This window comes from Pelodiscus sinensis, chromosome 13 (assembly GCF_049634645.1).
Source record: "Pelodiscus sinensis isolate JC-2024 chromosome 13, ASM4963464v1, whole genome shotgun sequence".
In the NCBI taxonomy this organism is placed as follows: domain Eukaryota; kingdom Metazoa; phylum Chordata; order Testudines; family Trionychidae; genus Pelodiscus; species Pelodiscus sinensis.
The window spans coordinates 44,449,916-44,474,512 of record NC_134723.1 but is presented as its reverse complement, the minus strand read 5'-3'; the positions used below and the strand labels follow the sequence as shown (position 1 = coordinate 44,474,512).

Here is a 24,597-nt window from a genome sequence, read left to right as displayed (position 1 = left end):
CCAAATTCTGATCTAATTTGCAGTGCTGTAAATTACTCAGCATCGGGCCCATTCTATAAAAATAAGTTGAGATCTGACAATCTGCATGTGTGTCAGTTTTACTTTATTGAACGTTTTCATGATGCATTCATTTAAAATAGAAATTCATTTAAATATCTGGAAGAAAATCTCGTGTAACAAACATTGACATTAGACAAGGAGCAGTGGAGAAAAAAGAACAGGACAAACCTTCCTTCAGTATCACATATCCGTATGAATCCTATTGATCGCTGCTTTCATCAGAATACATGGGAAATGTAGACATTACAGAAGAGAAAGCATATTGAATTATTAGGAAAAAGAAAGAGGAGGGACAGAGAACGTCTAGACAGCAGGACTATTTCAGGACACCGGAAGTATCCCGAAATAGCTACCCCGCATCTTTGAAACTCTCCTGTTCTTTCGAAATATTTTTTTTGAAATAACGGGCATGCTATTCTGGCGTCCTGTAACCCTCGTTCCATGAGGGTGAAGGGATGTTTCAAAGTAGAGCGTTCTTTCAAAATACAGTTGAAATAAGATACGCAATTTGCGTATTGAGGTTGGAAGAGACCTCAGGAATCATCCAGTCCAATTTCCTTCCCAAAGCAGGACCAACCCCAACTCAATCATCCCAGCCAGGGCTTGGTCAAGCCAGGACTTAAAAACCTCCAGGGATGGAGATTCCATCCCCTCCCTAGGGAACCCATTCCAGTGCTTCCCCACCCTCCTAGGGAAATAGTTTTTCCTAATATCCAACCTAGATCCCCCCACTGTAACTTGAGACCATTGCTCCTCATTCTGCCATCTGCTACCACTGAGAACAGCCTCTCTCCAGCCTTTTAGGAACCTCTCTTCAGGTAGTTGAAGGCTGCTACCAAATCCCCCCTCACTCTTCTCTTCTGCAGACTAAACAAGCCCAAATCCCTCAGCCTCTCCTCATAGGTCATGTGCTCCAGCCCCCTCAGCATTTTTGTTGTTCTCCACTGCACTTTCTCCAATGTGTCCACATCCTTTTTGTAAGGAGGGGCCCAGAACTGGACGCAGTACTCCAGATGTGTCCTCCCCAGTGCCGAATAAAGGGGATTAAATCACTTCTCTAGATCTGCTGGCAATGCTCTTCCTAATGCACCCTAATGCCCTTCTTGGCTACAACGGTACCATGTTCTTATTCTATCCAGCTTCTCATCCACTGTAATCCCCAGGACTTGCATATTAGCATTCAATTAGTATTATTGTCTAACAAATATTTGAAGACCTCCTCAAACCAGCTGTTGTTAAAAAAACGTTTAATTCAATCAATGTCTAATACAGGGCTTTCCTATTGACCTCCGTGAGCTGGTGTGCTCTCTAAAGATTCTTGGTATTTAGGGCTTAATTCTATTAGTTTACCTATCCGTAAAGTTGGTTTAAAAATTTGAAATAGAAAATGGCTAACTAAAGAGTGTATTCTAGTCAATGGGAGCAGAATTTTGCGACTAAATGGATATTACTATTTATAAATAAAGATTTTTTTTACTCCAATTCGGGCACATTGTATCATTTATCTTCGACAACAAAGGTTAAGATTTTTTTTTTATTTGTAGCGCTGTCTTGCTAAAAATGGCATATTTATATTATTTGACATTTGAACTGCAATTGTTGTGGGCTGCTGTTTTAATTCTTTTGTAGCTGAAGGAGCCCTGGAAAATTAACTTTGTATGATCTTAAAAGCTCGATGTAATGTTTGTTTTAGTCCAGGGGGGAATGATGTTTTCCACTAGATCAATAGGCCTATTTGCAACAAGGCTTTGAAGCTCGTGGCTAAAAGCTGATGGATCAAATCTGTTTTGGATTTAGTGCAATCAGCTGAACTCCACTTTCACATATGTAGGGGAGCCGAGGGTGCTAGCTCAGTGCAGATGCTGAATTCATTTTTATAATGCTGACAGGATAGCAGGGGGACTGCTGTGGGGAGACCCCATAGGACAAGATGTGAATTTTCAGCCGCTCTTCTCTTAGAATAGAATCGTAGAGCTGGAGGTCATCAAGTCCAGCCCAACTCTTACTTAAGTTGTGTTTGGATTGGGGGGGGGAGCCAAATTGGGAGTATTTTCAGAGCCGTGTCTGTTTAGTAAATAGCAGCTGTAAAGATTTCAGTATTTGGAGGCTGGGGCGTGTTCTGCTCATAGGTAAGCGTGCTTAATAGCGCTTTCCTATAGGACAAGCGCTGGTCCTGCCTTCCTGAAAAGAGGGCAGCACTGTGGAGAAGCACTGCGGGGAGAGAAGGTTGTTGTGGCAAGGTGAAGAAAAGTCTGTGGTTGGAGCGCAAACTCTCTGTGCAAGCCCCTGTTGGTGATTAGTCTCCGGGATCATTCAGCCACATTCAGTTTCCTTGCTGGGTCGAATGAATCTGTGTCTCTAACGTTGTTGCGCGCACGGACTAAAAAGTAACAAGTGGTTCTGTCTTGTATTTCAGGCACTGCGTCATGGCGACAGGGCCCACGGACGTTGTACGGACACCTGAGCCAGGGGAGGCAACCGAGGAGTGTTCAGGTAAGCAGCTGCTCTTCGTATGGATAGTACACCGGGCACCCCGTGTGGATAGTACACCGGGCACCCTGTTGGAAACCAAGCCTTGTTTCTTTAAAAGGGACGGTGGCTGCCCTATTCTTTGGAGTCTCGTGAGTTTTTGTAATGGAAAGAGCCACTCTGTGTAGACAAGGGAATTTTGCTGGGGAAACCAATGGGGAGTCCTGGAGAGCCATCAGTTTGGGGAGGATATTTGTCTCACATTCTGGTGCTGGGTGCCTAGCAAACAGGCTGCATGGCCAGGAAACAGGCTGTATCTACTGTGACCGGATCTCTTGGAATCTGGCCCTGGGTGTAGGTTGGAGAGGTAACTCCCGGGTAGGAAAGAGATGTCGGGCCATCGCCCCACTGTAGCGCTTCCTCGTGGTGGAGGAGCCATCGGTGTTTGCTACAGACATCCATCTACTTGCTTATCCTTCGGTCTAGTCCCAGATTGGGGGTTGGGACCACAAAGTCGGCTGTGACCCTGTTTTAATGGGGATATGGAGGGTGGCTGTTTGGCCCCCACCCTCAGCAAGTCTAAGCTGAAGCCAAATCCCAAGAGAACCGTCAGCCCCGGGCCTGAGTCCCACCTCTCAGAGCTGAGGTGGGAGCCCACAGACTTACATCTTCGATGGAGCTCAGGGTTTCAGGCCCCCTATACTTGGAGCTGAAGCACTTGGACTCTAGCTTTGCCCATCCATGTCCCTCACCAAACGGTGAGGCTGAGACTTTAGTCTCCCCCTCTTGGGGTCAGGGGCGACGTGCAGAGGCATACGAGGGGCACATTCCCCCCCAAATACCCTGGGTGTGAGGGGCCAACCAGCAGCGGGGGCCCACCCCGCCCAACTCTCACTGGTAGTGGGGGGAAGCGGAGCAAGGCATCTCCTTCTGCGGGCCTGGGTGTCAAGCACGCATTGGGGGATCACCTCAGCAGATCTTCGTTACCTCACCACGAATGGTCCCCCCACTTGGAGGTGGCTCGGATGCTCTTCCAGAAGTGGGAGATTCCCCAAGCGGAACTCTTCACCATGAGGCAAAAAGCAAAGAGTCAATTCTGCTGCCTGTGAAGTCCTGACGATGGAGGTCTTGCTGATGCCTTTCCCCTGTTTGGATCAGGAAGTCTGAGGTAGTCATTCCTGCCAGGTTAACAGAGCCCTGGCTAAGATCGAGAGGAACAAGGTCTGAGTCATCTTGATCACCTCAGCACGTGGGCACAGCCCATTCGCCCAAATCTCCTGTTGCAAGACCACGGTCATCTCCTGCATCCCAACCACCTATCCCTCCACCTCATGGCATGGCTACTGCATGGCTGAACCTGGAAGAGCAGGTGTGCTCTAGGGAAGAAGTGCAGGAGGTCCTGTTAGCAGCAGGTAACCCTCTACTAGGGCAACTTACCTGGTGACATGGATGAAGTTCTCTCTCTGTGAAGGCCAAGTGGAGCATACCCCCCACAGATTCATCCTTGCAGACCATCCTGGATTACCTGCTTCTGAAGGTCTTTTGTCAGAGTTGTCCCTGTCCTTTATCAGGGTTCATCAAATGGCCATTTTGGTATTCTACCCTCTGGTTCCCGGCAGGTTGGTGTTTTCGCACAAGATGTGGGCTTGGTTCTTGAGAGACCTTGTGAAAGGCGCTTCCCTCCACTCAAGGACCTTGTCCTCCGATGGGATCTCAGTTTGGGCCTCTCTAGGTTAACGGGACTGCCCCTTGAGCTGTTGGGCTCTTCCGCTCTGACTCATTTGTCACGGAAGATCGCCCTTGTGGCGGTGACGTCGGCCAGACGGGCGTCAGAGCTGAAAGCCTTGACTTAGGAACCACCGTGCGCAGTATTTTTTTAAAGACAAGGTTCAGCTCTGAACCACCTTCGGGAAAAATGGTTTCGCCGAAGGTGGTGTTTTTATTCCATCAGGTTATCTTCCTCCCAGTGGGCGACCCTAAGCCACATGCCAATAGCAAGGAAAAGAATCTGCGTGCTTTGGACATGCCCTGGCTTTTCACCTGGCACGTATAAGGCCCTTTAGGGACTCGACCCAGCTCTTGGTAGTGACTGCAGATGAAGAGCCTCCCGGTCTCCTTACCGAGGATCTCCAATGGGATTACCTTCTACTTCAAGATGTGTCATGACCTGGCGCATATCCCGCCACCGCCAGCGGTAAAGGCTCAGTCGACACGGGGTGCAGGCATGGTCGGCTACATTCCGTACTCATGTCCCAACCCGGTAGACATGTCAGGGTCTTCAGTACACGCGCTCACAACTCGCTAGGCCCTCACCCAGCGGAGCAGTGACGACGCCGGCAGTGCTGTTACAAGCATCATCTCCCTGCACTCCCACCCGGCTCCAGGCTCACTGCTCGGGAATCCCCGACCTTGGAATGGCCATGAGCAAGCGCCCGAAGAAGACAACACCAGTTATGTTCTTTGAGGTGTATTTCTTATGTCCATCTGCAACCTGCCCTCTCTCCCCTGCCGTTGGAGTTTTTGGCAAGAAGGAACTGAGCTTGGGGGGGCGGGCCGTGGGGGAGAAGTGCGTGGTACTATAAGGGCACCACTCCAGAATTCACCAGAATCGCTCCCCTAAGGGTACTGCTAAAGGACAAACTTCTGGCATCAATGCATCTGGCAACCACACACCCCTAACGTAGAATGGACATGAGCAACACATCTTGAAGAACACCAGTTACGAGACTGGGAACCGTCTTTTTCCAACCCTCCAGGCTGGCAGGAAAATCTTGCAAATGTGGCTTTAATGAACTTTAAAAGCCCCAAATCCAGGAGGCAATTAAAAACACCAAACACTCATCATTATTGCTTTACACTGCATGATTTCTTTAAAACCAGCTTCAAGATTTTGGGAGGGCAGGGTTACTCATGATGATACTGATCATTTCAGGTGTTTTCCATGCCCCTGAATCTTCCTACCAATTTTTGTCATTTTACCATCACATTTTCTTATTTAAAAAGTGTTTTTCTTTCCCCTGTTGCTATGTAGAAGAATCACACAAACAACAAGGGGGCTCTATTTCACATACTGACCAGAGAGCGAAAATAATGAAACTGGCTGTATTCAGAGTGCTGTGAAAGGCACAAAGTAAATGAACTTGAAAAAACAGAACACAGCATTTGTTTTCTCCTCTGTCAGTTACAGTAGTTACTTGCAATTTTAACAGCCCATACGTTTTCAGGTAGAAGTACGATTTTTTTAAAGCTGACACTAGCCCTTTAAATTTTATCTGGAAAAAATATGTTTTGCATTGCAATATTGCCAATCCCAAGCATTCAAAAATTGTGAGCCATCATTCATAAACTGTTTTGATGAATGGTTTTATATGCAGTTATGTTAACTTGGGGATTCCTTCACCTCTCTGTGCTGGATTTTTAATTTACGTGGTTAAATCTTCCTTTATTATTATTATTATTGGTATTACTGCAGTTTTTAGAAGCCTTAGTCAGAAGTTCTAGAACCTATCTTGCTGGGCACGCACTGTATGATGTACAGACACAGATTATCTCGCACATGAATCATAAAGCATTTTGTGAACCCAGTGCAATATTTGATTACTTCACCAGTACCGCAAGGCCTCATAGGTGACATGTATCAGCTGGAGAACAGCAAACATAAACAGTACACAATCTGAAGTGCCAAATGCTCTCCAAACTCAAGACAAGAACACAGACGTGGTGCTCAAGAGGGCTGTTGGTCTAAATACACAGGTCACATAGGAAAGGGCTATCTCAAAGTGGTTTTTCTGCTAGTTCCTGTGAGCTTCTGGGAAGAGCTTCCTGTTTCTCGTTTTGTTTCAACAGCTGGAGCAATTCAATTAGGCTGGGCGTAACTGTGCTGGAATGGCTTTTTGTGCTGATGTGCAAGACCCGGCCAATGTTAAAATGATGGTTAATGCACTGATCGTGGTTTCTGAGTTTTGAACTGCATTCGAGGAGTATGTATTGCTCATGTAATGACTGAGGTTTTATTCAGTGTTGGAGGCTGACCAGCTACTTTCATGGCTTCCATCCTGAAATTCTTTACCACACGGATTTAAAACAAATCAGGGGAGAAATTGCTTGGCTTTATCCTTTGCAGTCATAGTCACGACAGCTTCTTGAGTTTACTCTGTTTCACCCCTGCTTTCATAATTTACTGTGTGATCCACTAGCTCAGGAACCTGACCCTCCACACATCCCTGGGCTTCCGATTTAGTCTAGTGCAGGGGTGGGCTATCATTTTTGACCGAGTGCTACTTCACAAATTTTTGAAGTGGCCCTGGGCCGCTGTGGAAGGGGCGGGGCCTCAGGCGGAAGGGGCGGGGCTAGGATACTTCTGTGCTTCCCCGCCCACAGATTCTGATTGACCTGGGGGCGGGGGGAGTGCATGAAGTCTCTCGGTCCGTGCCTTTGGGCACATGGTGCTTAGATTCAACAGCCAGGGTTGACTCGAAGCGTTGTGCTCTCCTTGGTCCCTAGCCCCGATTGGCCTGGGGGTGGGGGAGTGACAGGGACTCCACGGGCCAGATCAACTCGCTTGGATCCGGCCTGCAGAGGACCTGTTGCCCACCCCCGGTCTAGTGCAAAAGCCATTGGTAAGCCTACACTAAGCGACCCTCCCTGTTCATATTACCATTGGTGTGTGCATCGATAGCAATGCAATCGTAATGATGCTGTTTTCTGCATATGATGTCTTTTAAATATCTAAGACAGTGGTCCCCAATGCAGTGCCCACGGGCGCCATGGCGCCCAACGGGGCATTTATGTGTGCCCACCACGTGACCAGGGCCAGTCCAAGCCATTCTTGCGCCCCAGGCGCGCGGCGCATACACGACCCCGCCCCCAGGCACCCGTCAGCCCCAAAAGGTTGGGGACCACTGTAAGATTTTGCCTTCGTGCAGCGCTCAGACATTTTGTTCAGCCGCTGAAGCGGGTGAGAAGATGAACGGATGGGGATGGATAGATCGGGGCGTGCGCACACTGTGCTCGTTGGAGACTTTGCTTTTATCTTTTCGTGCTCTGTACCTCGACCCAGAGGAAGTCATTTTAGACCGATGGGATCTAGGTGCTTTTTTTGGAATAACACGTTGTGCACGAGGTGGTTGGGAGGGACACACCTGGAACGCTGATGATTCATCTGAACACTGGTGATGCAGTGACGACAGGCTGAGAACCACCTAACGGAGACTTCTGGGTGGCTTGCGAGGTAATGGGGTTTAATGGCTAACATGACCTGTCTTCTGTTACCAACTCTGCCACTGGCTATCTGTGGACCGGGGCCAAAGTCCATTGGAGTTAACAGGAATTGCCGCTGACTTTAGCGGGCTTAGTGTCATCTTGTGTAACCCACACACCGAGGCTATGTCTACACTGGTGGCTTCTTGCGCAAGAACATCGTGCGCAAGGGTTCTTGTGCAAGAAGTCTTGTGCAAGAAAACGTCCACGCTGCCATGTGCGCGCTGTGCTTTTGCGCCAAGAGCTCCCATGGCAGTGTGGATGCTCTCTTGCGCAAGAAAGCTCCGACGGCCATTTTAGCCATAGGGCTTTCTTGCGCAAGAAATCCCTGCCGAGGGCCCACACTGCCCTCTTGCGCAAGAGCTCCTGCGTAAGAGGGCTTAAAAAAGAGCGTAGCTCTTGCGCAAGAAGCCCTCTCTTACCACGCCGTACTGTAAATTTCCTTGCGCAAGAGTGGGCGGGCGGTGTAGATGCTCTGTGGATTCTTGCGCAAGAAGCCGTGAGTGTAGACATAGCCCTAGTGTGGTTACTGAGCAATGCAAGTGGCACCGAGACCACAGCAACAGTTAAGACCAAGAGACCTCTACAGCACAGTCTAGGAGCCAGCTGGCTTTTAGCACGGGGGGTAGAGGCTCCTATACTCCGCTCCAGAGGTCCCAGGTTCAAATCCAGCTGGTGGCAGTTACACTTGCGCAAGTGACTGCCGTTTTTTGGATACCCGATTTGTGAAAGGAGTCTAATACAACCTGCTCCTCTCTTACAGCGCTTTGAGGGTTATTTAAGCGGCCAGGCACAGCAGGAAAGTGCTGTGTATCATGATTGCTATGGAGAGTTGCTAGGTGGTGCTGTTACTCACCGTCTAAGCCACTGGTCACCAACCAGTCGGTCGGGATCTACGGGTGGGTCTTGGAGCCGTTGACAAGTGATCCTGAGAGGTTTGGCCGGGAGGCTGTCAAGTGTCGGCCCTTCATCTGCCCCTCTCAGCACTGCCATGCTGCTCCCGCCCTGTGCCTCCGAGTTGCCCCAACAGCCGGAGATGCAGCGTGCTCATGTGTATAAGCACATTTGTACCCAAGAAGGAGCTTAGGTATTTTGAAGCACTGTCGTTGCGCTAGCCAAGGAAGATGGCGGCTCAGCCCAGCAGAGTACAGGTAGTGAGTCACGGCAGGCTGGGCAGAGCAGGCAGACAAATACCCGTGTCCTAGCTGGTGAGATGAAGACCGCTAGCTGCACCCCTTGTAGGGTGGGGGTTGGAAATGCCTGATAGGCCACCGGGCACATTTCAGTGCTGAAGGGGCTGTTGGGGAGATGGGATAAGTACTGGCACTCGTCCTTTTTGTTTTTTTATAACTGCGTCAGTTCTGTTTCTGCAGCGTACTTAGAATACTTCTGTAGTGGTGCGTGTGACGGGGTGAGGTCACAGAAGTCCCCTTGGGGGTACCTCCCGGGGTGTTGACATGGCCACTTCTACTCACCTTCCTGCTCTCTGGGACTTCTCGCCACCCTGTCCTGCTGGTTCCCCCCCAGCCGAGACATAGAGCTGAGACATAGAGCCGAAATCAGTGCCCCCCCCAAGGAGCACCTTCAGATCGAATGACAATGCAGTTTTGGGCCCAGCTTCCCGGGATACCACTCCCCACATGGGATCAGAACCCCAAAAGAATTATCTAGGTAAGTCCCCTGAGCAATGAAAGGGGGGATGTGCCCACCAATGGCTCCCCCAAGTAATAATGATTTACTCTGGGGCTTGATAGTAAGTAAAAGTAATTTTATTAAGTATAGACAATAGGGTGTAAGTGGCGGTAAGTGGGAACAGGCAGCGCGAAGTAGGTTACAAATAAAACAACAGAAAACGCTGAGCTACATCAACACTAAATCCTCAGTGCAAACTTATTTCAAACTCGCCCTAAAACTGTTCCTTTCCCAGCCAAGCCTTCCGACCAGGGGTATCTTCTCCTCCCCGGGGGTCTCTGGTTCACTCTGCTGGGTGTGCCCGCCAAAGACCCACACTCCTACTTCCTCCCTTCTTGCATGGGAGGTCACCTGGCCAGTGGGGGTGGACATAGGACTTCCTCAGACCAACCACTGCTCAGACTTAAAGGACTCAAGAGATCGTTTAACAGCTGGTCATCAAGACATCGAGGGTAACGCCCGTGCTGATTGTCATTCCCACATTTAAAACCCATAAAGCACTCCACATGTCTTAAGTTGACACACACGAATGACACATGCCCAGATAAGATAAACAGAGCCAGCCGATAAAGACACGACGATTGACGGGTTACATGATGCCATTGGTCCCAAGCACTTTTGAGTTGCGTGCATTCGTGTCCGTACGTCCATTTCCTAAAGCTTGGGGGGCGGGTCTGTCGCAGTGCACTTGGCACGTCAGTCCTTCTTACCAGTACTTATGGCAGCACTGGGAGATGAGCCTGTATCTTCCCTGTCCCAGACACAAACTTCCTCCCTACCCGTGACTGCTTCCTTTGTTTCCCTGGACACATGGGACAGGGTCAAATCTACTCTGTCCTTAAAGGGCAGGGACCCTCAGAGGTGAATTAAGGGTTTGTGGGTCCCTGGGCCAGAGCAAGTGGGAGCCCTCCCCACCTCTTCCATCTGCAGTGCCACCCCCACCTGCCCAGCGCCCTTGCAGGGGAAGGAGGTCAGAGTTTGAGGGCTTCTTCTACTCATCCGCTACTCTGCCGGGGGGAGAGGGGGGGCTTTCCCTGATCCCTGGAAGGAGTGCAGTCCAGAACGGGGCAAGCCCCCCACACCCTCATCCCGCTCCCTGGAGCGGATTGGGATGTGGGACCCCTCAATTGGATGGGGCCACCAGGTCCCATTCACTCCGTGGCTAATCCGCCCCCGAGTCCCCTGTTTCAGAGTAAATAAATCAAGTGACGCCAGCCGAATACACAGTGTCCAAGTCACCGATTTCTCCTCTGACAGAAGCCAACCTGCGAGCCCCCAGCATCTGCTCCAGCTCAGCAGGGGGGTGACAGCATTGTTATTTGCGACTGTACAGCATCGACCCTGGAGTCATTGTGTCTGTCTCAAAGTGACTCTTGTCTGGCACAAGTTGCAGCTGGGTGGTGGCATTGTTTCAGGCCCAATAATGCCTCTGGCATAAATCGCCCTACGTGCCGGGCGCACGCGGAGACAAAGCATTGCTGACTCACTCAGTGCTGGGAGAAGACAAATATGTGTCCTGAAATAATGCCTTGTTTATGAAGAAATCCTCCAGCTGCGTATTACCCCAGCTAGCCTGGAGTATGAATTGAGCCATGGTTAGAGCTCAAGAACTCTTTTTGCATTCTAACAATGCCGGTGTAGAGTTTAAGGCTACTTAGTGCAAAGGGTTTTGACTCCAGAACCCCAAACTGTTCACTAAAGGGACTTTTGTCAATCGAAAAGTCAATCCTAAAGAAGCAGCGGCGAAACAAACGAAACTCTATCACCTTAAAATACCTTGGATTAGCGTAAGTGTGACGGCGCGTCGGGGTTCCCTCGCCTCCTGCACCCCCGTAATGGCACGGACAGACTCTACCAGCCAGTCGAATAGAGGGAGTTTATTGCTTCTCCAGGATACAGCACAGCACAGATGGAATCTGGTTACAGGGCAGGCCTAGGATGCCTCAGCCCCCCCTTGATATGGGGGAGACTGGGCCCCTAAATCCCAGCCCCTTGCTTAGGCTGTTTCCTCCATGATACCGGACAGAAACTGACTCTCTTCCAGCCCTAATCCCCAGACAGGGGTTAGTCTCCGCCTTCCTCCCTTTGTTTCTCTCCCTGGGAGGCGACCTGTCGGACAGGTTGTGAGCCCCTTGCCTAGTGACTCATCCGCTGTCCTGTTGGGCCGTGCTACAAATAGCCGCCAGCGGAGGTCACCCACTGCCCAAGCCCAGCAACCAGCAAGGCACCACCATAGCACACTGGGTTATAGAGCAGACAGCACGCCCGCACTAGGTCACAATAAGCGACAGAATATTTTAAAAGACTCTAATATGCCTCTCGCTATTTATGCTCTTGGATACTTTGTGTACTTCTCTGAGTTTGGACAATAAAACCAAGCGATGTCTTTTGCTTGTAGCCCGTTTCACTGTTGAATATGTTGTGCACCAATGATTTGGGGTTTCAGATGCTGCAGGAAAATATTACATGCTTAAAAGCAATTATCTTCTTTGAAATCTTTTTTTTTTTTAAATTGGGTAGACTTTTACTTTTGATCTTAGGATTTCTAAAAGCCTTATATATTTTTTTGGCCACATTTAGTCGGTTTCCCTTTAAATGCTGTCCTTTTTATGAAATTGGCTGAAAAATCCAGGGCTAAATGAAGCTAATTGAAGACCTCAAGAGTTAAGTAAAAGACATTAGAATATTTAAAATGCACTTTGTCCTTTATGGTAAGCCAAACTCAATTTGCACAGCCAATGTGCGGGTCTGTGGTGTATTTTCTATATAAGCCGTGTTCCTAAAATGAAACCTAAAGCAGTATTGGAACCATCTGCTTCTTGTAGTGATATTTCACAGGCAGCCCAACTAAGAATGACAGCGTTGCATTCAGAGGACTCCACCTCTGAATTATTTACCAAGTTGTTCAGTTAAATGAATGGGTTACTGTAGCGTACAGTTCTCCAAAGGATCACTCTGCGGTTTTGCATGGAGCGTAATCCAGATCCACCTCGGCCTGCGCCCTTTGTAAAGTTTTGTTCTCTCCCATTGCAGGAAAGAAAAAATCCAAATTTCAGACCTTCAAGAACTTTTTTGCTAAGAAGAAAAGAAAAGAGCCGCCCGCTTCCAGCGAGGAGAGTCATTTAAAACCAAGCCAGTCCAGCAGCGATGTCAGCTTCCCTGCGCTTGACACCATTGCTCTTCATTCACCAGTGGAGTCTGGGTAAGTTTGCCCTGCCCCACAGAAATTATCCGGTGGTGCAGGCGTTTTGCAGCAATAGCATGAAAGCATGAGTTGGCCCCAAAGGAGCAAGCTCCATCCAAGTTTGTGCAAAACAAGTCCTAATGCAGATGATGGAATTTCAGGAATTTCCTTTTTCCTTTGCAATGGGTTCCAAAAATCAGCACAGGAGGAAAAATACAGCCAACTGTTTAGCCTGTAAAACTGCAGATAGACCAGACTTCATGAGTTAGTGTTGGCAAGTCTTACCAGTAGTGACTTGAAAGTAAGCGGTGATCTGAGTACTGCTGATACAGAGAGCACATACAAGAAATCAAACGGCAGCGTCAATGGAGCCTGTGAGGATTAACCTGCTTCAAGGCTGGGGCAAAGGAAAATAATCTAACAGCAGAATCTCTGCATTAGAGAGCCCCGTAGACAATTTTCTTATGAGAAAGCTGCCAAAGGCCTCCAGTTTTGCATGCAGCGTGGCAAGAGAGACCTTACACTTCTGTCTTGGGAACCCCTTGCTTTGAATTTGAGTCTGAAAAAACAAACCAATCTGTAAAAATATTGCAATCAGTGTGCGCCTCTCGTTTCAGTAGAGGTATTTGAGCTGAACTCTGTTGAAAAACATCCGTGTAACCGTTTGCTTTCAAACCCAGACTGGGACAAATTAGTTAAAAATGGTCTCTCTGGGCGGCCTGATGACTTCTGTGTGCGTGCGCTCACTCTGGGCAGAAAGCAGGAATTTGGGGATCTGACAGGCTTTGGCTTGTTCGCACGGCAATGATAGCAGGAGTGATGATACAGTCCCTGGGGGTAAGAGGAATTAGATCTTCACAACTACCCTATTGATGCTTGTTAGCTGGTGCAGAGTCACTAGAATGTTACTGTCTGCTCCCCGTGCGAAAGCAAAGAGATTTCTCTCTTGCAAGAACTCCAGTTCACCATACCCCCGTGTTCTTTCTCCGTAGCACTCTCATCCACAGGTTAGAAACGGAAGTTTGCATTGCGCAAAGCTGGAGACTAAGAAGTGGGTAAAACACTGCTGTTCTGAGAATTTACATTGAGTGTTTGGTGCCGTTCAAAAACCTGTTCGTACGCCGGCAGCGCGGAGCTGGCTGCAAGAGAAACCGAACGAGCGAATTCTTCAATGGGTCTGTTCTTGAACATGCAAGGGAGCCGAAGGGAGTTTTTGCATTTGCCAGGCTAGCAGAGCTGAGCCCTGAGTTTAATTATTCTTGGTATGCAGAACACCAAAACACTCCCGGGACTGTGGTTTTGGTGGTTGTGGCAGAAAGTGCAGGGTTTCCGCTTTCCACCGTGTGTTTTGTAAATAATTGAGCTACAAATACTAAGTACAGGCAGCAGAACCCTCGGAGGGCGGTGCTCTGCCTGGAAAAGCCATGGAATTATAAGGGAGTTCTGACAGCAGAGCTACCTGGAAGTCTATGGGTTGGTGGGAATTAGTGAAGGCCAAGGGCAGGCGTGCTGGAACAGTTTTGATAGTGAGAGAGCTGAGCGCCTTTGAACCAAACTGTAGCCCATACTGATCATGAAAACTTCTTCAAGCCGGAAGATCCAGCAGCACCCCGTGTTCCAACACGTATGGCCAAGGGGCCTCTGTGTGGTTGCCCTCGGAGTTCCCGAGGTCTGTGGGATGGAGATATGGGATGGGAACGCCTTCTCGATGGCAGAATTGAAAAGGAAACTCCCCGAATGGGACTTTGCTTCATTTCAGTTCCACTAAGTGGGCAAAACCAAGGGAGGGTAAAACTTGGCCCTTGATAATCCTGCTCCAAATGGAATCCACCACGCTGGAGGGGTTTCTACGCAGGAGATGGTGGTTTAATCTCATGCCTGGGGTGCGTGAGCATGCTCTCGGGCGGGTGCCTGATGGATGCTGTTATGAAAGCAGCATGTTTGAGCAAGGGTGGAGATGAGGCGGCAGAGGGTGGTGCACAAGAAGGAGCGGGTGGAGTTGCAAAGCTAAGTGGTAGAAGAAGGCACAAACCAAAAAGTGAGTGATACCAAAGGGATATCTGGCTGGGGTGACTTATTGATAGGTTTAGAACTGAGATTTTTACATGCTGCTTTAAGAAACAGCATCTTGGTGGGAACGCATGTGGCTGAATGATCTCTTTATGTAGGGAAACGGGGGTAGAAATATAATAGCTAAAACATCTGTTTTCTCTTTTTATTGGCTATCAGTGCAGCGTTAGTTTTGGATGCAAATATAAATACACTGCAAGGGATTACGCTGTGGACATGTTGTATGTAGGGGAGCTTGTCCTACACTCCTCTGTCCTAGACCCGCCACATAGTCTCAAGTTACTTTTAAGCTCCTGCCAAAAGAAAATGTAGAAAATCTCCAGACACCAGCTCAGTTCTAAATAAATAAATAATGAGCATTTGCATTTGTTTATATTAATTAAAAACCTAATTGAGACCGTCTTTCTAACCACGGCAGATTTGCTACAATTGTGTCTTGTATCTGGACAGAGTCTCTTTCATCCAGAAAGAGCTGGTGTAAAAATGGACACCCACTATAGGCATGTTTTGAGCGTAAATGACTAACCGTGTCGGTTACACTCAGAGAAGCCACTTCCCCGGCAGTCGGGTGGGCAAGGGGCTTCCGGCTCCGCTCGCGGGGAGGAGACGTCGCTGCTGGCTCCGCTCCAGGGGAGACTTTGCTGCCGGCTCTGCAGTACAAAGCTTTTCAGTGGTTACACGGTGACCCTATTACACGATTTTTAACATCCCCAATACACACTGTAAAAGCGTAGGACTCGCCTGTGGAGTGAGGCAGGCACATGTGTAGTGCCCTGTAGTCCTACAGTACAGCGCAAGGTCGATATTAGCCAGCTGATAATGCTAAATCAAAGTGGAAGAACAGGAGCTCCGGCCCAGCTTTTGCTGTAAGAGCACAGATTAGTTCTGTACAGTCCAGTGTGCCCCAAGGGAAGGATTTAAGACTCAGCCTACCCATATGACTGGCTACATCTCAAATGGCAATGGGAAGCTAGCCACGCAGGCAATGCAAGTCTTTCCCCAGTGATATGAGAGAGAAAATGGCTTTACTGAAGGGCAGGAGCAAAAAGGTGTCCTGTGTGCATGTGTTTGGTTTCTTACACTATATGCATCCTGTGATGAAAAGCCCCCTCTCTGTTTGTTTTGGAGATAAAAAGGGAATTTTAGGTTATGAAACTAATGGAAGAGAACTTATGGATGAAAACTTCTTCAAGCCAGAAGATCCAGCAGCACCCCGTCAACGTTCCCTCTAATCTTTTCCATGCATGTGTGGAATATTTGTATGTGCACCGAGGCATGTGCCCCACCAACCATAAAACTTAGCTGTGGGCACTCTAATAATCAGCTGGGTGGCATTGAATGTCTCCTGAGCAGGCTGCACAAGCACACAGATTACAGGGAACTATACCCACCCTCCCAGCCCTCCTTCCATCTGGAATCCGTGTATAAAGCAAGGGTTGGATCAAGAAGAAGATTTTCCCTGACAGTTCTGTGGGAAGGGATTGTCCCTAGTTACTTCCATTTACCCTGAGTCAAGCTGCTAAATTCATTTTACATTCCTTGTAAGGCAGCTGGGCCAGGGGGTTTAGACCGAGGTTACAGGTCTAGCAGCAGGAAAGAGCTCTTTGTGTCTAGCTGTGTGCTGGTATGAACCCATATTTATTGTGTTTTAGCCAGGGAATGTACAACTGTGACCTGTCTACACAGCATCAAACACTGAGAGGACCTGGTGACATCTCAGTTAATATTTGTAGCATAGACAGGCACTCACGATCTTCCTTAGCCACACGAAACCTCGGAAGAGCACAGAGCTGGACTGAGGAGAAGACGGAGGCAAACATTTTCACCTGAGAATTCTTTTTTGTGTGGAAAAAATAATGCAGATGTGGCTCTGTGGAAATGCTTCACTGAATTGAACCAGTTTTATCCAAATTGTACATGTTCAAGTGTGTGTGGGGGGGGGACGGATTTCTGTAAAAATCCACATTTGTTTTTCATTTTGAAATGACTTTTTTTGGACTTGAAATTATTTTTTTAGTTGCCACCTCCTTAAAACACCCATTATTCACCCAGCTGTAGCCAGGAAGTGTAGCTGGGTCGTCTGACTTGGCGCGCCTTATATTGGTACTTGTGCCTTGGGCATCATTCCAATCTACGTTTTTAAATATATTTGTGCTCCAACGTGTTATAACAGTTTCCCTTTGCCTATGTAGACAGAAAATACCCTGTTGGGGAACCACATTTTCAAATTCTGTCCGAAGCAGGATTTGAACTAGGGGGGTGTGTGTGTGTGGTTCTATCTGCACAGGACCAGGGCTGGTCTGACCCGCACCCAGCTATGCAGGCTCTGATGGGTTATCCCCACAGGCAGGAAAAGCTAGAGAGAAGGACGTAAGGCATGGTGTGGAGCTGCCCTGCTGGCTTTATGCCACTCAGAGATTCAGCTTGCACTGGAGGGGTTTCCCAGTGATTGCATTTAGCCCTCTGCGGGGCGGTATGGCACGAAGGCGCCTTGTTGGAACGGAGAATTGGGATCGTATTCTGCTGTTCTGATATATTCCAGGCCGTGTAACCCACTGATTTGAACTCTGCAAGGAAGGGTTGTGTTACAGGACAAGGGGTTTCGCTAACAATAGTGTAAAATCCAACTTTCCCTCAAGCCAGAGGAGCAGGGCAATACATGGAGTTGCCATGGAGAAAAAGAAAAAAGCAAACCCACAGTGAGAAGTGTGTGTGGGGGGAAGGGGGGGATTACAAAGCAGAGTTATCCTTGTAACATGCTCGTCTAGGAAGCCTTGCTGGCCAGGTCCAAAGTGGGAGTCACAGAGCTGTTTTAAATGATTCTTTATTGCTTGTGTTATGGCAGCATGTAAAGGTCTCAGCTGAGATCAGGGCTTTATTTGTGGTAGGGCCTGCGTAAACACACAGCGATACAATCCCTGCCCCTCAGAGCTTACAGTCTAACGAGGCGAGAGCCACAAAAGAGGGGGTGGAAAACAGACGCACAGAGAGTAACTTGCCTGTGGTCCCCCCACAGAACCCCGCTCCCCGGATTCCTACTGAAATATTCCGACCACCGGGCCCTTCTTAAGGGGTCCGACGGCAGGAAGGATGCGACGTTTTGGAGGTGTGGAGAGTGGGCCCTTAAAGATCCTCCTTCTCTTTCAGGTCCAAAGGAAGCCTGGGAAACAAAGCCTTGTCCCATGACAGCGTCTTCATTTTTGAATCTGCATCAGAAACCACGGCCAGGGACGTGTCTTCTCAGGAAAACCTACCTGGGAAAGTGAAAACGTTACAGGTAAGCGCACGTTCCCGCAGCTGGCTCCTTCCCTGCTGGAAACTTGCTTGGATCGACTCTCCAGATAATTCCTCAAAGCGTGCGGTGGAGGGCTTGGAAAACAGATGCACTCTTCTTTGACTCTGTTCTGCGGCTTAAAGATACAGATACCCATTTTGGTTAAGCAGCTCTAGAGCGCTCAAGCTTAACTTACGATCTTCCTAATGTGAGGCGGTCTGCTTCCCCAAGGACCTTCCGTTCATTATGTCATAGCGCCTGCCTTTTGGGTAAGGATGTGTGTGTATGTTGAAATATATCCCTTTTGATGAAGCTGGAAATGGGTGGGGCTGCCAGATTCTTTCACAAAAGAGACCGAACATGATGGGGGAAAACATTGGTTGAGCAAAAAAAAAAAAAAAAAGAGGAGTGGGGGGGGGAAACAAAGTTATTGAGGGGAAAAAAAACTGCACACAGAAAAGAGTTACTGCGCCTTTAAATTCCCCTGTTCCCCCTGCCAGACACAGCCGGGGAAGAATGTCTCAAGTGGCCTTCCGTCCGAGAAAAACATTTTATGTGTCCGGTATTTTCTGTTTTTTTTAAACCGGACAGAGGCTGCAAATACCGGACTATCCGGGTCAAAACCGGACACATGGCAACCCCAGGAATAGGTGACGGGTGGATCACCTGATAATTCCCTTCTCCATTCATTCCTTCTGGGGCACCTGCCATTGGCCACTGTTGGCAGCCAGGACCCTGCGCTAGATGGACCTTTGGTCTGACCCAGTCGGGCCGTTCTAATGTTCATTGGTGTTATTTTAAAGGCATCCCTCTGCTACTGAGTTGGGTTTTATTGTATTGTCCAGCACCTCTGTGCGGGCTTGAATGTGGTGAGGGATGACAGATTTGCGTCAGGGCATTCTTAATAACAGCTTTATTTAGATCATTATTCTTCCTATCTTGTCAGCTGAGGACACTCTGTTCTGCTAGCTCACTTCCTTCTTCCAAAGCACATACCGAGCCCTCCTTGGCAAGTTCCTTATCAGCCCTTGGTTATTGCCCTCAGATAGCTGCCCGGCGTACACCACAGAGAGAATGGTTTAAGGTTTTCCCCGGGATTGATAACGCAGTCCAAGGCCACCGACAGGCCTTCCTTGGGCAGCATGAACCACTGCAAAACAAGGTCGCATCCCATGTTAAATAGCGGAAGATGCACAGAGAGAGACCTTGTAACGAAAATATAGACGAGGCCAAGTTTCACTTCAGAATATTACTTGCAAAACAATGAGTCACAGAATTATAGGGTAGGGAGAGACCTCAGGAGGGGTGGAGTCCCGTGGGGGTGGGAACAATATTTTCATATGGCAGGACCTTTTGGGGGGAAAAGCCCCCCTACATTTTGTATACTCTGATTGCATTACCTCCATCTCCTTGACTCCTCTTCCCTCACCTATCCTCTACACTGCACAGTAACCGAGTACGCCTAAGGTTCGTTTTGTGCTCAAAGGGGAGAATCTTTCCTTTAACCGAACTCTCATTCGGATCAAAAAGCTGCGCAACAAAAAAGCCGGATATTTCTTAGTATCAATAGATACTTCTGCCGGTACAAGAGAGATCGTACATTTGCCTCTTCTCCTGTCACATCTTGCCCTCTGCATTTAATAAATTACGGTGGGCAGGGTTCGTAAAATATTAGTGGAGCAGATTTTACTTCCACTTAGGGAGTAGATGTGCAAATGTGTCGTGGGTCTTGTTTGCTTGCTGCATTCATTGCATTCTTTGATCAGTCATCCGTTCAGCATTTACAGACTGCCTTCTCGCTTCTGCACCTCTGATGTGGGGTACATTTGTGGTGTGCTAAGGCAGATGCTGAATAAGGAATAGTGATAGAAATGTAGCCGTGTTAGTCTGGTGTAGCTGAAACAAAATACAGGACTATGTAGCACTTTAAAGACTAACAAGATGGTTTATTAGATGATGAGCTTTCGTGGGCCAGACCCACTTCCTCAGATCAAATAGTGGAAGAAAATTGTGACTATTTTCTTCCACTATTTGATCTGAGGAAGTGGGTCTGGCCCACGAAAGCTCATCATCTAATGAACCATCTTGTTAGTCTTTAAAGTGCTACATAGTCCTGTATTTTGTTTCAGCTGAATAAGGAAGATGTGGAAAAGAGGTTTGACTCCCTGTTGCCTGGTCGTTGTTTACAGCCATACACTGGAGGGCAAAATAGGTGTAAATTGCTACCACTTCAGAACAGTAGCATTTTCCATCAATTTCGCAGATGTGTAAATGACCATACAACATAGTGGGCAACAGAGAATCAGCCCCCTAGATCTTTGTAAACTCCCCAAGCTCTGGTTTAACTCCTGATCTCTGTCAGGAGTACTTAGATGAGCCATTTTTCAGACCTTGTCCATGTTCCAGCCCTGACATAGCTACAGCTTCAGAACTGGTGTTTCCTGCGATGAGATGTGTTTTTGTTGTGTGTTTTAAGTGGGAACATCTGGCCACTTGTGAGGTTGCCGACTTTGGGCTTTTTGTTTTGTTTTTTCCCCCCAAGGGTCAGACTGATCCTAGCATTTCTTGGGCAGCCTTGCAAAACAATTCACACCCTCTCTGACAAACCTCAGTGATTCCTGTCAGCCACAATCACTCCCTGTTGTCTTGAGGTTTTGGGGGAAGAGCTAGTAAGATGATCCATTGGGATGGGCCTCACATTTTTAAATGGCTCTCTTGGCATAAAATCTCTGAGAGAGAGCAATTCGTCAGGTCGACGACCCCTTCCTTCTTGGTGCAAAAGTGGGGCTCAGCTGCTTGTTGGGGGGTGCATAGTGGTCTTTCTTTGAAAAAAAATTGACCAAATAAAACCAGGATTTGAGGAACTACCAGCCCTCAACTCTGGACATTTCTGTGTGCCTTCTGGTAAACGTCATCCCTTGTAATTCCTTACTAACACTAGCTAATGGACCATCACACCTCCGCCGTAAGACAGGCAAGTGTTATTTTTAGTGGTGAAGAAAAAGATGAAGTGACATGACCAAACAGAGGGAGTTAGATGTGGGTGTGGACAGAGAGGGCGTTGACTAGGGCTTGAGGTGTAAACTGGGAATTCAAAACAGCCTGGGATGTACAGCATAAACATCGTGTGTGGTAATAACCTAGCTGGTGGTGGTTCTGCTCGGGGTGGTGAGAGATTACTCCCTAATAACGGGCTGAATCAAATTGTTTTTTCAAGATTTTGTGCATCAGACGCTGTTCACAGGGGGTTGTGGAAGAATGTCACTAAACACAATTTCACTGCTTACTAAGCTTTCTGGATGGCCCTTTCCTTTGCATATTTCTCTGCACTAAACGCTTCTGTCTGGTAGCTGACATCACTTGGCTGAATTGTACATAATGAAGGTTTCTCCTCTATAGTTAAAAATATGTTAAGATTTTGTGTTATGTTTCCCTTCGCCCCACAGCTCCAGTTACAACAGAACATCAAACTTGGGTCTTCTCCTCTCCTTATAACTAGCAGGAAATTGGAAGATACAGGTGCTGTTTCAGAAGATGATGGATTACCTAAAAGCCCTCCAGAAATCTCCACTCTTCATGAAGTTCTAACATGTTCACCAAGCAAGGTACGTTCATCAAGTCACCTCAATACTAGAGGGATAAATGGAATTGCCTGTATAGAATAATATTTTTAAAGTCTTTTTTTAAAAGTCTTATTTAAAAAAAAAAAGATATTTTAAAATATGTTTTAAGAGTCTTACTCCTAAAAGTAAAAATACTTTACTATGAAAGATTCATCTTATTTCTGTTCCATCTTTTATGTGGGTTCATTTATACAAAACCCAGGCTTCTCTGATTTATCATGCCTGGTGGCTTCCCTCTTTCAAATTCAGTATCAGAATAAAAAACAAACAAAACTTTTTTTTTTTAAGTTTGCAAGTCAATGGATGAATAGATTATTAAAAATGGGTTATAAAAGTTGAATTCTTTCTGAAAGTATAAAAATATTTAGAGATCATCCCTATTGTAGATTACATTCAAAATGGGTAGAGTTGGTGCACAGAATTTTTTTTTTTTAAACTGACAGTCCTCCTACAATTCTAGGTCAACAATGGTCCATTATCTCAGTCCCATTGGAGGCTCATCACTAAGTTAGAGGCAGGATTACTCAAGATCCAGTGGTGAGGAAGGGATTTGGACAGACTTCAAGTGTTTAAAAGCTATTTTGTGTTTGCATGTAATTAAAACAAATCCAATTTGTTAAACATATGCAAAGATAAACAGGTTTTCTGGAGTAATTGTGGATGTGTACCTGCACCATACTTAATTCAGGATCCGGATCCGTCTCTGTATATTGCTACAAAAGATGTTCCTGATTCAACTTAAAGTGCAAAAGATTCAGGCTTTAAAAAGCCATTAGTTCCACAAAATAGCATAATAATAAACATCTACCTCTCCACATGCACGGGAGTGGGCAAACCGTCTTCCAAAAATTCCAACCATGTAATAGTGGTTCCTGAAATATGCACAAAGTTTAGAGTGTTCTGTGCTAAAGAATTCCACAAAAAAAACCCTGTTAAGGATCAAGTTAGAACAAACTGTGCTTTTCATAATCTTAAAATCCAGCAGATTTATTGAAAGGTGAAATACTGCTGGGAGATAGTAAAGCCGTGGGCACATTTATATAAAAGCCATAAAGACAGCAAAAAAGTAAATTCATACTTCAACTCGGAGTTAAATTTGGGCTGATGGGAAGAACCAGGCAAAGGGATTTATGTGGCTGATGAAAACAGACTCAGCCTTTAGTAACAGTAGACTCCTAACTGGCTTGAAAAACCTATCCAACTCTTGATTTGGTTGCTGCAGTATGGCCAAATTCAGACCTGGCATAAGAGTTGCAACAAACAGAGTTCTGTTTATTTATGTCCTGGCTGCACTTGGACTGAAATCCCTGAACGCTCCAAGGTTCTGGAGTGAAGATGTCTCTCTTAAAGCAAAGACAATATTCATCTTGGAAATGCCTAATTAGAGGCTAGTTGGAACATAGATGTGCCATCCCAAAATGGACTAGCAGGCCGAAACTGGACTCCTCTGGCAGGGACCTACAATATATCTGCTGCATCAGAAAAGCGTGAAAATACCCAAGACTGTTTCCATATGGTTGTGTAGTACTGAATGTTGGGGATGTAAGCGACTAGTAAGCATGGGAACTTCAGCAAAAAGGTAGATCAGGGAGAAAGAGTAGCTGGTTTTGCATTGAGAGAGAAAGCAAACTAAGAGGAGGAAAACCGTGTTTTAAGGAACTCAGGTAACAATGTCTAGGCCCAAATGCAAGACAGATGGAAATAGCAGACACATAGAAGAGGACTGGGTCCCAGTGGCAGGGGAGAGTAGCAAGGACCGTTAGCCACAAAGAGTTGTTAACACAGAACATTTGTATGTATCCAAGCGAAGCTTCAGAGCACCACGGGAAGTCTTTATATAGCAGTCAGGAGAATGGTTTGAAGATGGTGGGGAGGCATTACAATAAATGGATTGTTAAGTAAGATCCGGAACTCGTGTGTAAAGATTACATGTAAACACACATTAGCATGAAGCAAAGTTTATTTGGAAAAGGACAGGTTGAAAAGGGGGTAAAGTCTTGGTTGTAAACAGCCTCCTTCGAGGGGGGAAATGTGTGTTTTATCTACGGGTCTGCAAATAATAAAATACTTCAGAGCACTTTTAAAGAGTGAAACTGATCTGTTACCAAGGTCTCTAGAGCCGAGTTCCTTAATTAGTTGAACAATAATATTATATCTGGACCGGTTTTTTAAACTAGTGTATAGAATGCTCTAGCAGCAGAATGTCAGCATATGATGATTATCCACTGATCAGAGAAGTACATGCAAGTCAAATCTCTTATCCAGGTTGGATATTAGGAAAAACTATTTCACTAGGAGGGTGGGGAAGCACTGGAATGAGTTACCTAGGGAAGTAGTGGAGTCTCCATCCCTAGAGGTGTTTAAGTCCCGGCTTGACAAAGCCCTGGCCGGGTTGATTTAGTTGGAATTGGTCCTGCCCAGAGCAGGGGGCTGGACTTGATGACCTTCTGAGGTCTCTTCCAGTTCTATGATTCTATGATTCTTACACACTTTGGACAGAATGATTGATCTGCTGTTGTAGGAGAAATAAACACCATTCTTACTTTGGGTCATTACAGACTTACTGCAGATGTCTTAAGGTTTCAAACTATTGCCTTCTAGATATTTGTCAGCTCTGTTGAATTGTGCAGTGGTTCTTATGTTGGGCCACATCTGGAGAGGAAGAGCGGTCTAGTGGGTAGGGTTCTAACCTGGGATCTGCAAGACCTGTGTTCAGTTGTCTGCTTTCACAGTTGTGTGTGGCCACGACGGAGTCATGTAGCCTCTCTGAGTCTCTTCATCTACAACCGAACTTCCCCTCCTGATGGGGGCATGTTGTGCGGAGAAATATATTCCAGATGGTGAGGCGCTCAGATGCTTCAGCACAGGAACGAGGGGCACTGGTAATTTAACAGAACCCAGAAGGGAAGCAGAGAGTGTTCCGAGATATATTTTCAATCTGATTCAAAGTGGTTGTGTGTGCGGGG

At 47.1% G+C, this 24,597-nt stretch overlaps 1 protein-coding gene across 7 annotated transcripts in view; it reads left to right on the top strand.

Annotated features, from left to right (window-relative positions):
• Positions 1-24,597, top strand: part of LOC102451066 (uncharacterized) — a 100,259-nt gene that overhangs the window by 54,605 nt on the left and 21,057 nt on the right. For all 7 annotated transcript variants that reach the window (XM_075941124.1, XM_075941126.1, XM_006135299.4 and 4 more), the window contains 4 exons: positions 2,477-2,553; positions 12,514-12,682; positions 17,882-18,011; positions 21,455-21,613. In XM_075941124.1, the coding sequence (XP_075797239.1) occupies positions 2,487-2,553; positions 12,514-12,682; positions 17,882-18,011; positions 21,455-21,613 (525 nt within the window). In that variant the 5' untranslated portion in view covers positions 2,477-2,486. The remainder of the gene's footprint in view (positions 1-2,476; positions 2,554-12,513; positions 12,683-17,881; positions 18,012-21,454; positions 21,614-24,597) is intronic.